We start from the raw sequence: 17,675 nt of genomic DNA, 5'->3' as shown, positions 1-17,675 counted from the left end.
TGTTTTCTTTATAGCCTTAATCGTGATTTCTTTTAGGTAGGGAACAATGATTATTAGAATTCTACTTGTACCTGTCTGTCATTTAGATTCTTATCATCAATAAATAAAGCATAAAGAGTTGAGACCAGCCTGGCGGTTTAAAGACGCACGCCTTTAATCCCAGCACTTGGGAAGCAGAGACAGGTGGATCTCTATGAGTTCGAGGCCATCCTGATCTACAAGAGCTAGTTCCAGAACAGGCACCAAAAACTACAGAGAAACCCTGTCTCAAAAGTCAAAAAAAAAAAAAAAAAAAAAAAAAAAGAGTTGAAACCATTCAAATGAACGCAGTTAGCCAGCATCAAGTGTCCTTCCCTAAAGCTTCATTTCAGGCTGGACATACCTTTAATATGTCAGTGCATACCTTTAACCCAGCACTTGAAGCAGAAGCAGGAGGATCTCTGTGAGTTCAAGGGGGCAGCCATGGATGAATAGTGAGACCTTATCTCAGGAGAAAAAGAAATCCTCATTTGAGTTTGGGATTTAGTTGGGCTGTGTTTTTGGTGGCCCATTGTTCACTGTCACACATAGGGTAAGCGCTTTACTAAGAAAACCTGAGGAAACAGATGCTGACTCCAGCAGAGGGGAAGAGGCAGCCATCAGCGTAAGGCACACTTGCTTCCCTTCCTCTGCTCCCAGCTCAGGTACAGGTGACGATTTTTGTATCTCGAAAAGCAAAAACTGAGCCGGGCGGTGGTGGCGCACACAAAGCCCTGGGTTCAGTCCCAGCACAGCATAAACCAGGCATGGTAGTGCGTGCCTGTAACCCCAGCACTTGGGCGGCTGAGACAAGAGAATCAGAAGCAGCTCAGGGTCACCCTCAGCTGCGTAACATTTAGGTCAGCAGATGATGGAGACAAAGCAAGGTGGGATCCGCTTGTAGCTATTTCATGCCCTTTTGGTTTTGACCTGGATGTGTGAGTTCAGGACCTGCCAGTCACAGAGCTTTGTTTCTGATGGGATCCTTCCTCCCCTCGCAGGCAAAGGAAAGATGAACTGGAGCAGAGGATGTCAGCACTGCAGGAGAGCAGGCGGGAGCTGATGGTGCAGCTGGAGGGGCTGATGAAGCTGCTAAAGGTAAGAACCTGTGTGCTCTCCTCCCGCTGCCTCTCACAGAGGCTTGACCGCGGGGCCCGAAGACCGTTTCCAAGTACACTTGCACAAGTGTAACCTGATTGGGTATCAGTCATCGAAGTTAGTGCCTTCAAAATGCCTCAGCTGTAAAGGCGCTTGCTGACAAGCATGATGACCTGGGTTCAAACCCTAGGACCCACAGGGTGGAAGGGGAGAACTAGCTCCTGCAAAGTGTCCTGACTTCTGCATGCACATACATGAACACATATACACACAGTTAATAAATGTAAACAAAATAAAATAATAGCATTAGGACTAGAATAATGTTCTTAAGTAATTGCTTTGGCTCAGTGGTTAAGAGCACTCGCTGCTCTTCCAGAAGACTCACATTCTGTTTCCAGCCCCCACATGCAGCTCACAACCATTTGTAACTCCAGTTCCAGGGGATCCAACACCCTCTTCTGGCCTCCATGGACATCAGGCCCACAAGTGGTGAACATAATAAATGCAAGGAAAACACTCACATACATAAAAGTAAAATAATTGCAAATAAGGATATTTGTCAATCAGGTGTTAACTATGTATAAGTGAAAATTATTTCTCAACTAAGTTTCTTTTAAGACAAGTTTTCAAACAGCCTACCTACAAACGTCAATTGCCCTCTTTTTAATAAGAAGTGCAGCAGCAAACTGTGTTAGGATGTTTGCAGAGAAACAGTACCAACAGGTTATTTATAGCTATATAAGGGGATTTATATGGCAAGGGGCTTGCTCTATCATGGAGGCAGAGGACTCTGCTAGGGAGACACAAGAAAGCCATGGTGTGTCTGGAGGCCTGAGAACCTGGGGTACTGACTCTGTCTCCCCAATCAGTCCAGAAGGTGACTTGTAAGGAATGGGTGTTGCATCGACCTTACTCCTGAAGTCTTGGTGGGACAAAGCCAGGTATAGATAAGAAACACTGCTCCCCAAGAGAGAACACACTTGTTTTCTCTGCCTTCTGGTTCTATCCAGTTCCTCTGTGGTCTGGATGGCGTCTTTCCCTGTTGGCTGGAAGCAGATCTTCTGTCCTTGCTCTGCTGGTTCCAGTACCAAGCTCTTTTCAGTATTCTCAGGGGCAGTCCTGGGAATACTGTATTTCTGTGAATATCCATTAACCCGGTCAGGTGGACACAAAGGGAAACATCACATAAACCAGCTTACTCATCCTGATTCTGAATAGTAACTCTACTACTGGGGGGCGGGGATCAGAATATCCACTCTAGGCTTAGTGTATAGGGGACGTGGATAAATTTACACTTTCGGCTTTTCCACTTTCTGCTGAGAAGTACATTATAGCCCCTTACTCTAGATAAGAGGAAGGCAATGGTTGGCATTAAACACCCTCTCCTGCACAGCGTGTTTGTGCTGAGCACTCAGTGGATTGTCTAGCAGAGATTCGAGGATGGTTGCCTGTGCCCATGTGGTTGGTGTTCAAGGCTGTGCCCCCACCACATCGTACAGTGTGCCACACAGTTCTCTGAAGAGAGGGAGCTAAATCTGTGACAAAGAGGAGTTGTTAAAGATATAAGAAAAAATAAGTTTGAGACAATACTAGGCAAGCTAGAAGAGCAAGAGGCCAGATGATAATAGGAGACTCGTGTAATCACGTGACCAGGTCAGAGGTAACAAAGGTCCAGCTAGGAGTGGTAACTCGAGAAAGCCGGAGCTGAGACGTCTCCTCAGTGTCTACGTCGGCAGCCAGCCCCTTAGTAGCAATAACGTGGGTTCTGGCGACTAGCAGTAGTGTTATGTTTTACTTCCTCAAGCAATTACTTCTTTTAGTCCTGAGCTGAGGTTTTTTTCCCTAGCTTGGTCCTGGTATTTGGTTTGTTTTACATGGACGGACGTGCTTCTGCACAGACCCCGTTACAGATTTCCCCTCAGAAACATTTGATGTGCAAGGGAGTCTAATTTCAAGAAAATCTTATTCCAGAGACTTGGTTGGTCCAGTTCCCTGGCGATGTCGATCCTCAGCTCAGGGGCCCCATCCCCAACTCACAGCCGCAGCTGTGTACATAAACATTTGTCCCATGTGATACCTCTTGCCTTGTGAGGTGTTGAAAACTCCACCGTATGGAGCTGGCACACTTGGAGGGCAGGAGATGCTGTGAGCATGCCCCTCCCTGTGTCAGCCTCTTTCAGGGAGAAGTGCCCACACGTAGACGGGCAGGTGCCCAGCTGTGATTTTTGGTTTGCTTTACTTTGGTCTTACTGTGTACCTTAGCTGGCCTGGAATTCAGAGATCTGCCTGCCTCTACCTCTCAAGGGCTGGGGTTACTGTGTACCACTGTGCCCTCTTCTGACCCTCTGAGTGCACCTGTATGCACCTGGTGCACACATAGATAAGCAGGTGCACACACATACACATAAGTGAAAAATAAATCATAGACCAGATGTGGTGATCCACGCCATTAATCCCAGTACTTAGGTGGCAAAATCTAGGAATCTCTGAGTTCAAGGGCAACCTGGCCTGCATACTGAGATTCTGTCTCAAAATAGTGATAATAATTATTATTAATTACTAATATGTGTGTATATTTTTTCAAGTTTCTAGATGTCATGTTAAATATTTGATGAATAATGGCTAGACTCAGTCCCTGTCACCAAGGAGTGTCTACAGTCTTCTCATTAGTTTTTTCCCTTAATGATATAATGACATTGACACTCAGGTACCATGTTCTATATGTTTTCTTTATATTTTTTCTTGATTATCAATATGTAACTAACCTCTGTCTCAAACTACTTACTTAATCTATAAGTAATTATATGTCAGTATTTCTGTTTCTAACTCTTGTTTCCAACATTTTTACTTCATTCTAATTCTCGAATTTTGCTTTTGCGTTTGTTTTTGATACAGACTACCATAGGGCTTACCTGTAGCTCTAAGCTGGCCTTGAACTCGTGATGCTTCTGCCTCAGCATCTTAGAGTTCTGGGATTGCAGGCATTAACCCCTCTGCTTGGGCTAGATTGCCAGTCTCTTTGTAGAAGATGGCAGTTACTATGCTATTACTACTTCCGCCACATGGAAGAGATAGATTCATGTGTTTTAGATTTGTGCCCCATCGCTAAGATGTTATGACCCCTTTGAATCAGGTTAGTACTATCTCTTGTCGTCGGTCCATGTTGACTGGTCCTAGCAGACTGATACAGAATGCTCTCCGACCTTATATCTGACCTTTTTACTGTGTTGACAGAGCCCTAGAGGCTTTGTGTGACTAGCTTTTTTGAGTTTGGGTGCCACCAGTCTAGGGAACACTTTGCCAGAATCTACTCTTTTAATATTGTCCTGTTCATCAGCCCATTCTAGCCTGACCCAGGTCTCCCAGATAAGAAAGAATGGTTTTATGGCCTGGGACAACGTACACGGCAGAGTGAGCATGGTGTGGTCTTGAAACATCGTTTCTGAAATTTCCGTACTTCATTTCATTTTTTTTCTTTCAAGACTGACCTTGAGACGGTCCTTTTCCCTAAGCCTCCCAAAGTGCTGGGAATACAGGTATGAGCCAACACAGCAGCTTCCCTGTTCTGTTAAGCCAAAACTGTGGTTTCTTCAATACCAGACCTGAGGTACATGGTATACTTAGTGTTCTCAGTCCAGCCAGGATTGCAACCTGTGAAGAGTGTCCCACCCTCCCAACTGGTCTCACTACATAAGCATGGCTATGCTGGAGTTCACTAGGAGTTCACTGTGTGGACCAGGCTGGCCTTGAACTCACAGAGCTCCATCTTCCTCTGACTCCTCAATGCTTGGATTAAAGTTGTGTGCCACCACACCCAGCCCATCTCAGTTTCTATTTGAGCAAGTAGTGTCAGCAGTTTCTAAACTGTATAATGCCTCTCCTACGGCTGCTTCCTCGCCCATTGGGAGTTGGAGATGCACTTGCCTCAGAGAAGCATCCTCTCAAGCTGCATTAGTCCCTCCATGCTGCAGGTATGCTGGAAAGCCTCTGACTTCTCAGGTGACCCAGGCAGTACTCAGGGCCCCTGGTCTGGCTACTAGGGTTAAGTCCCAATGCAGGCAGCTGGCTTTCATCATAAAAATCTCCTTTCCCAGCTAAACTGGGCCTCAAGGGATTTCTTGGTGCTCACAAAGTTTCGAGTCCATATCTGCCTCTCCCTTTTGCAAGAATAAAAATATTGTCCATGTTCCCCCTCTCCTTGCGCAGTTCCTTTGCAGCACCAAATCACTGTGCCCTCACACCCAGACCTGCAGCCCTTCAAGAGCAGGAGCATATCCCTTCCTGTGTCCCTCCACCCATGTACCGTGGGGACCACCATACCTGTGGACCCAGCATAGATGGAGCCATCATAGCCACATATGGATTTATTACTGGGGCACGTTGGAGGCTCCCTGACCATGATGAGGCACAAAAAGAAAAAGAAAAGAGACCAGAAAGACAATGACTGAGGAGCTCAGGACCAAGACAAGAGTCACTCTAAAGGTTTTCTCTTTACTCCGTTCATCTTTTTTTCTACAGTCCTTGGTACTGCAGTCATCTCTCAACCATAGTTGGTATGTCCAGCTCGGCCTGCCCTTACTGTAAGGTTATAACAGAGAAGCCCATCTTTGTTTTCAGTGCGTTATGCAGGAGAATTACTAGATAAACCTGTGCTGGAATAATAAAGAACTGAGAATGAGAATTCCATTCTCCTCTCCCTCCCTCCGACAAGCCCTTGTCATGTAGCCCAAGCTGTCCTAGAATGCAGCTTCTCCTCTTGCCTCTGCCTTCCCCGTGCTGGGTCTAAAAGCATGCACCACAATGCCCTAATTCTAAAATTCTTTTTCCCTTTCCCTTGGGGGGGGGTGTTATGTTTTATTTTATTTGTTTTATTGTGACATGGTCTCATGTATTCCAATTTGGTCTTTAACTCACTATGAGGCCAAAGATGGCCTTGAACTCCCTAGTGCCATAGTTACAGTCACGAGCTACCATACCTGGCTTACATAGTGCAGGAGGCCAAACCAAGGGCTTCATGCATGCGAGGCGAGCAGTCCCCCAGTCCTTAGGATTCTTTTTCTGAAAGGGCTTCCAGGTTCCTGCACCAGTTTCCTGTTTACAGGGTGGGGGATGGTCGTGTATGTGCACCCCTGCAGGAAACAGCAAAGCAGCTCAAAAGCTAGTGGACTGGTACCGGTTCAGCTTGGTTACTACCAAGAAGAGACCAGAAGAAATGAAAGCCACTTGTGGTCAGGAGGAACCATTAGATAGGGTGCTTAAAACAGTGGTTCTCATATAGAGCCCAAATCTCTTGGGGCACATTTTGAGGTGTCCCACCCTCATCAGAGCTTTGACTTAGTGGGGCTCAGGTGTAGCCTAAAATTTTCATCTCTGAGAAGTTCCCAGATAATTCTGATGTTGGTGGTCCACGTTCCACACCTCAAGAACAGCTGCCCTAGGAATATGAACCTAAATATATGTGAGTATTGTAAATGGTGACCCACAGTGATAACTGGGATTTTAAACTAGATTAAACTTCCTCTTTTAGCTTGCCGTAAGCTGTTGAGATTGCAGGCCCTCCAGGAAGTTGAACTAAGTGGTCCTTAAAGTCGTCGTTGCATTCAGTAACTGGTTGGGACCGAGAGCCGTTATTTAACTGAATCCATGCTGGTGAATAGGGCCGTTGCTCTCCAGATCTGTGCTTGACCACGGTTTGCTCAGTTTCTCCTGCTGTTTCTTCTCAATGTTTGTGGTGACGGGCATTAATTTCTTTCTTTTTCTCCTCTGCCTCTTTTCATCTTCAACACCTCTAGGAGGAAGAGCAAAAGCAGGCAGTAAGTGGACTTGAGAATTCTCTCCTCCCGTCCTCCACCCCGGGCTCTCACTCCCTTTGCATGCTCCTCTGCTCCTTATATAAATATTGTACACCTTCTACTTCGCCCCTTGCATCTCTTGTTCTCTGAGGAGTTGGTAGCGTGTAAAACCCTCAGACGTTTTCCTTTAGCGGTGTGCAATGCCTTCAGACTGGGTCGTGTTTACCTAAGGGAGCATGTTCTTACTTTAAACCCAAGCTTCTTTAATTTGTGCTTATTTAAAAATGCATGACTAGCCAGGCTACCATTGCGTTTTCGTATTCTTTTATTTTCTGCTGGTTTTGTGTCCTGAGTGACCTTAATTGCTTGAAACAGCTTCCCAGGTGGTGGGAGTGACCTCAGGTCTAAACGATACATTCTGAATGAATATGCATGAAAGTGATGTGTTCCTTGGATGCCTATAGCTGTCCTGTGGTTGCAAATAGGCCCTGGCTCCACCAGCCTTCTGGACGAAAGTAGTGCTATTTCCTGCTCTGAGCCTTGGGGGCTGGAGAAGCAAATGACTCGGGGTTCTGAGTGGCATGGCTGCTAATGATGCTTGGGGACAGTCAATGTTTGTTTTTCTTTAAAGCTGTTATCCTACACAAGAAAAATTGAGGGCCTACCCATGATTAAACTAAGTCCAAGAGAGAAATATAAAGTGGTAATTCAAAAAAGGAATATAAAATATTTAACTTGAAAATTACCTATCTTTTGGGGCTGGAGAAATGGCTCAACAGTTAGGAGCACTGACTGATCTTCCAGAGGACTCAGGTTTGATTCCCGGCACTCAGATAGTGGCTCACAACTGTCTGTAACTCCAGTCCCAAGGAGTCTGATGTCCTCTTGCCGCTGCCGGGGGTACTGCATGCAGGTGGTATGCATGCATGCAGGCAAAACACCTGTATACCTGAAATAAAGTGAGAAACAATTCTCCGTTTTTTCAGAAATACGGACTTATTAATGTGTTAGATTTTGTAGTATGTGCATTTCCAGCTTGGAGAACATTGATAGTGAGCAGCAGAAGCAAGAGAGAATAATGAGAGGCCATCAGTGAGGGGAGAAAGCACTGGGCCCATCTAAGGACCCAGAAATCCCATGGGCTTTAATGTAATAAGTTTGTTTGGTTTGGTTCTTGCCTGGTTTGGTTTGCCTCTTTTCCTGAGCCATATGTAAGTTTTTATCCGTCTCTTCAGTCTAATGATACTTCTCCATCACCTAAACAAAACAGGAAGATGAAAAATCAAACCCAGTTTTAAACACTTTTACCAGGAAGTGACAACTTAATCACATCCCTCCCCTCTCATTGATGAAGGCAAGTCACATGGCCACATTTGACTAGAAGAGGATTGGGAGGTGTGACTCCAGCTTGTTTGGGAATCAAAGAGAAGATGCTGGAGATACCTCTCACATAAGTGGGAGAGTGAGTGGCTGAGCAAAGGGTCTGAGTCCTTCCCGCCCCTCCTACCCACACCTCATTCGATGCGGCCCTGCTGACACGGGGCCATTTCATCCTTAGGCCCTGACCTCCAGTGCACCCCTCCTTCTCTTCATTTCTGTACCCAAAATCTCACTGTAGAGCTGACAGCACCATCTGAGAGTCTTCCTTCCAATGGTCTCCCTTGCTAGCACCTCCTGATAATCTCTGTCCCTCAATGTGACAACCCAGAGGGACCCAAGAGTTGTAGGGACCCTCTTCCCTACCCAAGATGAGGGCAGATGGCAGCAGCAGAGCTTCCTGTGAATATTATATTTTCTTCAGTTTCTTATGAAATAGCATATAATCTACAAAATAGGACTTGCCTGTGCTGGGAGGCTAATTAAATGCTGTCCTTGCTGTGTATGGTGCTCTTGACTGCGATCCTGCCACGTGGAGGCAGAGGCAAAAAGATCAGGAATTCAGGACAGCCTTGGCTATATGAGATGCTGTCTCAGAAAAGCTAACTAAATAAATAAGCAGAACTAACCTTTAGCAGCATGATTCAAGCAAACATACGTGCCCAGTGACTTTTTGTTCCACATGAGATCACCATCTCTTGAGATTGAAAAAGGAATTTTCCATGTCCACCAGCCAGAGTACATATCCTGGTCCTCACAGTCTAGTAGGACTGTGTCCATCTAGATGGGGAAATCCTTCTGTCCATCCCACAGGGCTTACGCTGAACTCACCCAAGGTCAGTTCTGAAGCTCCAACTGTGGCTTGAAAGACTTTACATAATTCAGCCACTTTTTATTTGTAAGATGAAAAGACTATAGGTCTTTGGACCTTCTGTAGCCCATATCATTGCTGAGTGGGCCAACAACAAAGCTTCAGGGTGGGGGTGAGCAGAGGAGCCAGGAGATCAGATCCCTGGAACTAGAGTTACAGGCAACTGTGAGCTATCCAATGTGGATCCTCTGGAAAAACAGCAAAAGCTCTTAACCACTAAGCTACCTCTGTAAACAGAGACTGCTCATTGGTTCCTGGCCACCCAGATCCAAATAACCACACAGAAACTATATTAATTACAACACTGCTTGGGCTATTAGCTCAGGCTTCTTATTAATTAAGACTTACATCTTAAAATAATCCATTTCTATTAATCCATGTATTGGCACAAAGCTGTGGGTTACTGGTAAGAATCTGGTATCTGTCTCCAGCAGCTACATGGTGTCTCTCTGCCTACTCTCTCTATATATTCTTCCATTCTGCCCTGCCATAGGCCGTAGCAGCTCCTTTATTAACCAATGGTAATAAAACATATTCATAGCATATAGAGGGAATCCCACAACATCACCCCTTTTCTGTCTATATAAGAAGGAAGGTTTTAACTTTAACATAGTAAAATTACATATAACAAAACAGATATCAAGCAAGAATTACAGTTACAATACTTAGTCCATTAACGTTTGGCAAATTAAGGAAAATACTCTATCATCTATCCTGTCTTTGTGAATCCAAAGTTTTATATCTAATTTATCTTTTTTCATAACTAAGGAAAACTGTAACTATCTGTCTTCAACTCCTCAAAGACCCCAGAAGGATATAATATTACCTAAGTAAACAGGAAGTACATTGTAAGCAACTTCCAAAGTTCTAGAATTGACAGAGATATCTCGCTGTCTGGACAGTTACCCAAAGTTCTTCTGTAACGTTGGAGCATCCATCTTTAGCCTACTGGTCCATAGTATCTGGCAGACTTTTCCATGAAGCAGGAAATTGAAAGGCTATTTTGTCTGTCTTGGCAGTTTGTCAGTCATTTTCTTCTGTATCCAGTTCAATATGAAGGATGACATAAAGATACAAAAGAACAGATAGATAAAGAGGTCCATACAGCAAGGTCTAGACGGTCCCCAGTACCAGAGTTCCTTCTGTATACCGCTTGGTTCAGGGTGATGAGGTTCTGTTTCATGGGCTCAGTTGATTCATTTACTGGCCATTGGTAATCAGCTTCATTTTTGTTCCCCTTCTTCAGAGGTCTGGAGAGGGCAGCAAGTTCTAACAATCATGCTGTGGGCTTTCTGGCACCTAGCTCCTATCCTAAAGCTGCTTTAGCTTATAGACACTCTTATCATTCTGGTCATCTTAAAGACTTTTAGAAGCTCTTGTGACTGAACCTAGGGAAGAAGGGCTAGATATATACTTGTTATAGCATGGTATCATAAAGTTATTTGACTTTACAAGAATTTGAGAGTGATGGATTGAACTGTTACTTCAAAAACTTGGATGCTACCTTCTCCCCTCACCCCTTGATGCCTGCAGCAAATAAGGGACTAAACCCAGCTCCTCACCAGCTGCAACACTGGGGAGAAGTGGCCCTGCAACTTGCCTGGGCAGCATAGTAGAGTTGACCCCTATAGACAGAGGCACAGGTGAGTCAGCCCTGAGGGCATGAGAGGGCCATAGGTGGTACCACCTCCCTCATCCATGGTATGTGTGGTGGTGCGGATGAGGGAAAGATGCCCTCTTCCCTTGCCCCTACCACTTCCAGCCCGCAAGGAAGCTGACCCTTCTCTTTACCAGCTCTGATACTTGGGAAACCAGGCTCTGCACCTCATCTGAGCAGCACTGTGGAGCTCACTCTATTGGCAGGGTGCACAGGTAAGCTGTCCTGAGAATGTGAGCTTGGAAGAGCTGGCCCTGCCCCTCATCTGCCAGATGGCAGCATGGGGCTGGAAGATACCCTCCCCCTCAATGCCTGAGGCAGGTGGGAGAGTTGGCCCTGAGGTTATCAGAGCAGGAAAGCTGCCCCTGCCCCCCACCAGCTACAGCCCTTGGGAAGAGTGGTTCCTACACCTCGCCTGGGCAGCACAGTATAGCTAGCCCTGGAGTTATAGGTGTGGTAGAGCTGACCCTGAGGATGTGAAAGTATGGGAACTGGCCCTACCCTTGCTCATCTCTGAAAGGAGTGAACTAGCCAGGGCAATGAGGGAGAGCCTACCATGGTAGTGAGGACGGGGGAGAGCTAGTGGGCTGACTAACCCTGCAAACTACCCAGGCCCTGAACCAGGGTTCTAAGTTTGCCCACCTCAACACACATCCCATATGTGATCTGCTGGAGCACATGAAGGGGATGGTCCTGTGGACTCAGAGCTGCGGGATCTTCACAACATAGGGCAGCAACAGGACAACCAGTAGGAATCCCAGTGAGGGCCCAGCATTCAATAGTGTGACAGAAACCAGAGGCCTTAAATACAGAAATATGAGCCAGGTCATTGTCATCCTGAGCCTTAAATACACTCCTGCCACCCTAAAACTGGGGGGGGGGGGGGCTGATTTTTGGTGAACAGGGATTGATGTTTGGTACTTCAAGACAATCCCTCAACCCTCCGCCATGGGTCCCGTCCCTGTGCACACAGACTGACCACTGGATCTAGTGGCCTGCAGACGGCTCTGTTCCTCGGTCTCAAATGCGTGTGCTCACTGTAGGGCCCTAGCAGTTCTTTCTTTTGGTTTTGGTTTCATTTTGCAAAAAGAGGAAGTATAATTATACTCCCATAGATAGAGCCCATTGAACGTCAGCAAGGAGTTTTCAGTCAGAGCGATTGAAGGAGAAATAGTTCTTCATCTGAGGAACCTAACCATGTTTTTATCACTCCATGAAAGACAAGTTAAGAGAGAGTTCCATCCTATACTGTATTTTCTGCCTTTTCCTTTCCTGACCATAATACGTATATGATAAGTGCCGTCCAGGGTGGCCAGGAAACTCTCCACACACTGGACTGGAGAAATTCCCCCTCTACTGAGCGTCTAGGAGACACACCCTCCAGGACGTTAACTACTATCTAGATCTCAGCAAAACATCCAGAGAAGAGGCATAGTGAGCACAGCTTCTGGGTTTGAAACCCCAGAATTGGGAAAAATGGAGGTCCCTCCCAACAGAACAAGTGGAAGCTGATTGTTCCGGCCTAGGTGATCTTGCTGTCATGTTCTTGGTTATGTGGCGAACCAAGCAGTCAAGTAGAACAGCTTACTAGATACTACAGCTGTGCAGCTAAAACTCCTGTGGGAAAACTGGGCCAGCAAGGTAGGTTTGGAGGTCTCCAGCATAGAGTCAGTGCTGAAACCATCAACAGAAGTCCTAGGGGAAATGCAGAGTCGACAAAATGAAGAAAAGAAAAAAGAAAGTGGGGGAGGACTGTGGATTCTCTCAGAAGCCCAGAGAATTTCAAGAGGATGGTAACTCAGAGCAGAAAAACATCATAGTCTCCTCAGTGCTCTATGTGGAGTCTAGAAACCAGATTTGCCTTTGAAAGGTCACACTTGGCCTGTTCTTGCAAATGGGCACTTGCTGAGGTAGGATGCTCAGGCGCCTCCTGCCCTGCTTCAGTTCAGCCCAGACAGAATGCATCCCACTGCCTTTCTTACTGCTGGTGGTCCTTTCTCCTCCGTGCTACCCTGTTATGCATGAGCTGTGGCTCTCAGTGGTGCGGCCAGGCTGACTGCAGTAGAGACAGCCCACCCTGTCTCCACAGTCAGTGGCGCAGCTGCTGCGTGTTCCCAGCACAGCTCTGCCTCCAGCGCCAGCTCAGGGGCAGGAGCTTTTTACCTGTTCTTCCAGGGGGGGAAAAACCGTTCTGAGCCCGTTCTTTATCTGTTCCCATTCTCCTCACAGCCACGGTTGCCTTGCCTACATTTCAGACTTACAGCTCTCTTCTCCCTGGATTTTGCTTTTGTTTTTCTAAGAGGGCATCAGACAATCAGCAGCAAAAAGGCCGGTTTGTTTAATTTAAATATACTGCGGCAAAGTGAAGGTAATGGTCCACACAGGCCATCTGCTGCCTGGCAGGTATCCATGAGTCAGGAAGAGGCGGAGACTAAAATGTCCTCGTCCTGTTGCCATGTTAACAGTCAGGCTGGGGGACATGGGGTGTTTGGCGGAAGGAGGGCTCGCTCTCAACGTTAGCCATTTTACCACAGGCCTCCCTGGACTTGATTGCTTGACTATAAAGTGTACCAAGGAGATTAAAATAATCTTACCTGTTCCTTACAGAAAAGAAGGAAAAAAGGAGGTTTTTTAAATTTATTTATGGAGTCCCTACTGTGTGCCAGCCACCATGCTGGGGATGCCTAAAGGCAGGCCAGGAGCTGCGCCCTGGTCGTTTTTACTAAAGACAATGCCCTTTTCTCTCTGCAGCTGGTCCTCTGGCAGATTCTTTGCCTCTGTGTCTGAGTTCTCATTGCTCTGGGGAGGGATCCCTGTCCTCAGCTCACCTTCTCTGGCATACTCCGTACCTGTTTTGGCTCCAGTGTTTGGTTTCTGTTCTAGATAAGGGACGAAGTCGTAATCTGCATCCTCCCTTCCTACGTTTCTTGTACATACTGGAAATGAAATTGATTCTTCTATAGAAAATCACAGTCGTTCTGGGATTGCAGCTCGGTGGTAGAGGCCCATGTCTACTCTTACCAAAGGGAGGTAGGAAACCATAGTTCGCTTCAGTCTTAGGACTGTGGTGTTGTGATCCAAGCATACTCAGCTTCTCCTAGCCATCCGAGGCCTTCTCCTGATTTGTTTGCCGCTGGTTGGCCTCTGTGGGTCTCAGTCTCTATGTGCATTAAGTGAAATAGGTCATAAGACCCTAGAATACACAGACGTAATTTCCACATACTTTCTTGAGTTTTCCATGCCTTTGCTGGTTTGATAATGAGAAACAGCAGACTGGACTGCTGCTCAGATCAGAGTGTACCTCTAGCTCTACACCCCCGGCAGGCAGGAGTGTTTCTACCATAAGGGGTGTCTGCATTCAGGGAACCTGAGTTATAGGACATTTGTCGTGTGTGCTTATTGGTCAAATGTGTGACTGGCCATGCTGGATGCCAGCCTTAGCTATGGAATGTGTTACAAGTGATGTCTCAGGAATCCTGAAAGTTCTGCAGTGTATTGTGGGGCTTCTCTTCTTCCCAAGGCCAATGGCCCTCCTGCCTTGGGCCATCCCACTAACTCTTTTACTTTTTCTGGGGACTCCCCTGCATCCCCTGTACCCACCCCACTGTGCTGCTCATATACTGCTCATGCTGGATCAGTGGGTTTTGGTTTCGTTTTGTTTTTCTGGGGGGAGGGGTTCGAGACAGGGTTTCTCTGTAGCTTTGGAGCCTGTCCTGGAACTAGCTCTTGTAGCCCAGGCTGGCCTCAGACTCACAGAGATCCACCTGCCTCTGCCTCCCCAGTGCTGGGATTAAAGGTGTGCGCCACCACCGCCCACCTGGACTAGTTGTTTTTAATGGAGAGCCTGGCAGTCCCTGTGGCAAGGGCCTGCCTTGACTATGTCCTTGCTGTTGAGGCAAGGTGCTAGTCTACCTTACTGCAGTACTACAGCTGAGTTCTCAGTGTCTATCTGGCCTACACCTGACAAGTACCTGATCACGGTAAGGGAGACACAGCAAGGTAAGAGGATCACTGTGCACCACAGGCGCTGTCTCAGTGTGCACCAGACATTCCAGTGTGTGCAGTGTCCCTCTCCCTGGGGACTTGGCATGTCCATAATTACAATACATGATCAGAAGGCTCTTTTCTCCAGCTGTCTTTCCAAAGCTAGTCCTGTGCCCCACAGGGCAGCTTGTTCCCTGTGCCTCTCATCAGCCTCACATCTTCAATACCTCTGTGTGCAATGTCTCTGGGGTCGGCTAGACTTGTGAGGAAGGTTAGTTACAAGCAGAACATGTCATCAGGTGACCTTGAGACAGAGATGGCTGCAGAGCCAATTCTTCTCAGGAGCGTGCTCTTCTCTGACAGTGGTTTCAATTCAATTCAAGCACGGGCCACTTGGCATTGGGGACATGCAGTGATGTGGTGAAGGTTGTGGATCACAGCATTTTTATCTGAAAAATGCCTCCGTGTCAGCTGGCATCCTCCCGTTCATGGATGAGAAAACTGGACCCTGGGAATGGGAAAGTGTGTGTGTGCCATACGGTCGAGAGAGGAAGCCAGTCTCCATCTTCTATTTCCAATCCCTTGTCACTGACCCACTCTGCCTCCCTCAGTGCTCACCTGGGAAGAGCTGGGATCGCATCTCAGAGACTGCAACTTCCCTTTTGTGTTGGGTACAGAGCCGTGCATGCTACAGGGTGCTGATAGTCATGGACAGAGAGCCAGAGACTGGGTACTGGTCGCAGGGCCCCCGGTACACATTAGGAAGATGTTTGCCTGGTTACCTTTCCTTGCTCTCTTCCCTCCCATGGGCTTCTTTCTGGGGGCCTTCAGCCTGTCATTGGGGCCTCTAGTTCTAGTCTCTCCCCAAATCCATCTGCCTACTTTGTCAACCCAATTCCAGCTTTGGTTGTCTACCAAAGTAGTTGTTTAAAAAACAAAAACACAGTAAGTTTAGTGCATGGATTATTTATTGCTACACAATTTAATCTCAAAACTGGCTTAGAAAAGCATCTCACCAAGCGTGTTGGTGCATGCTGAAATAGCAGTCATCTCACAACCCCTGTGGACCAGGAACCCTACAGAGACTCCTGTAAGGGTGAAGTCAAGGGTCACCCAGGCTACAGCTACCATCTTTTATGGCCTAAGCTCAGAAGTGGCATCTGTCCATTTTTCTGATTCATTAGAAGCAAGTCACTTGGCCCAGCCAACATTCCAGAACAGATTATTCCAGGATGTGCGTGGCGGGTCACTTTGGGCTGTCTGAGGTCTGGCTACCACATTTACTTAGCTAGTCTGAGAATTTCACACAAAGATTTTCCAATGATGGATAGATTTACCACTCACTGGGGAACCACTGCCTGCCCTGGCTACTTCCCATCACAGAAGGAAGGGCGGGAAACTCAATGCCCCTCATCCTCGCCTGACGAGTACTCACTACGCACCAACCTGTGCAGAACACAGTGGTACGGGCATGGATTGTGAGAGGGCCATGCTGCCACAGAGGAGCAGAGCCCTGGTCTCAGGAAGGCTGATGCCTGGGGGCCCAGCAGGCATGCATGGGTCAGGAGGCGAGGGCAGAGGGCAGTCGTGCACCTGAGAGAGAGAGAAGACAGTATGAGACCTGCTGGTCAGTGAGGACACAGTCCTGTCAACAGAGAGAATGCAGCATCACCAGCACTCCTGTTTTGTTATTGTTGTTCCATCTGAGCGACAGAGTAATAGCCTCTTGGCCTCCCTGGACCAATGGCATCCACAGCCAAGACGAGTTCCTTCTCAGGCAGGGCTGAAGCAACTGCATAGCCATGAGCCACACACTGTGTCTTTGAGCTACTCCGAGTACCAAAGTACTCTTACTCCACCAGACAAGAGTTCACTGAGCCCCTGGCAGCTCTATCCCAACTTTTTTTTTAACTTATTTTTTCAATTTTATGTGTATGAGTTTTTACCTGCATGTATGTATGTGCACCGTGTGCTCTAGGTGCCTGAAGAGGTCAAAATTGGTTAATTAGATCCCTTGGAATTGGAGTTACAGATGATTATGAGCCACCATGTGGGTGCTAGGACTTGAACCTGGGTCTTCTGGGAGAGCAGCCAGGGCTTATAACCACTGAGACCACTGAGCCATCACTACAACTCCCTGTTCCAGCAGTTTTAATATGCAAATACTGGTGGCTGCTGAGAGAGAGAGAGTCATTTCTCTTCAGGAGTGCAGCCCCTGAGAAACTACCCACCAGCATGCTGGACTAAGGACTTTTTCTTTCAAGTACATGCAATTGGGAGGGAATAGTGGTAAGGCGGACTGCAGGAAGAATTGGAGGGGAGGGGAGGGGAGGGGAGGGGAGGGGGGGGGAGGGGGGGGTGGGGGGGGGGGGGGGGGGGGGGGGGTGGGTTTGAAAAACACATTTTTTATATGTGTATGAAATACTCAATTTAAAAAAATATTAACTGACCATAAGTGGATCCACTTGTAACTGTGAAGAAATGACACGGACTCTGGAAAAGTAAGGAATGATAAAATGTTTAATAATTACTAACAAACAAAAATTAGTTATTTCACAAAATAAAAAAATACTTAGTCAAGTCACCTTTTATTAATCCAAGTTAGTGGACTCTGGGGTTTTCTGTGTTAGGATCTATTAAATCGTTGCCAGCAAACATTTGTATGCTTTAGGTGGGCTTATGTTTTCATTTCTCTCAGGGAGCACTCAGGAGTGGGGTTGCTGGGTTACGTGGGTAGGGCTTCTATTGAACGTTCTCAGAAACTGCTGAGATCCTTTCTGCCCTGGCAGTAGGAGGTTTCAGCTTCCCACACCCTTGCCAGTCTTTTCAGCTGTGTTGCTCCTCAGCAGCTCTGAGCAGAGCATTGTGTGTGCAGTGT

General features: G+C 46.9%; 1 protein-coding gene across 3 annotated transcripts in view; it reads left to right on the top strand.

Moving 5' to 3' along the window:
* The window catches only part of Dtnb (dystrobrevin beta), a 202,399-nt gene that overhangs the window by 170,142 nt on the left and 14,582 nt on the right, over positions 1-17,675 (top strand). For all 3 annotated transcript variants that reach the window (XR_007589235.1, XR_007589234.1, XM_050125874.1), the window contains one exon: positions 1,020-1,116. Coding sequence is in view for 1 of the 3 variants with exons in the window: in XM_050125874.1 (XP_049981831.1) it covers positions 1,020-1,116 (97 nt within the window). In the remaining 2 variants the exon portion in view is untranslated. The remainder of the gene's footprint in view (positions 1-1,019; positions 1,117-17,675) is intronic.

This window comes from Alexandromys fortis, unplaced genomic scaffold, assembly GCF_014885135.2.
Source record: "Alexandromys fortis isolate MF-2015 unplaced genomic scaffold, M_Fortis_MF-2015_v1.1 scaffold_252, whole genome shotgun sequence".
Classification (NCBI taxonomy): domain Eukaryota; kingdom Metazoa; phylum Chordata; class Mammalia; order Rodentia; family Cricetidae; genus Alexandromys; species Alexandromys fortis.
Note: the sequence above shows the minus strand (reverse complement) of the source record. Positions and strands in the feature narration are given on the sequence as shown.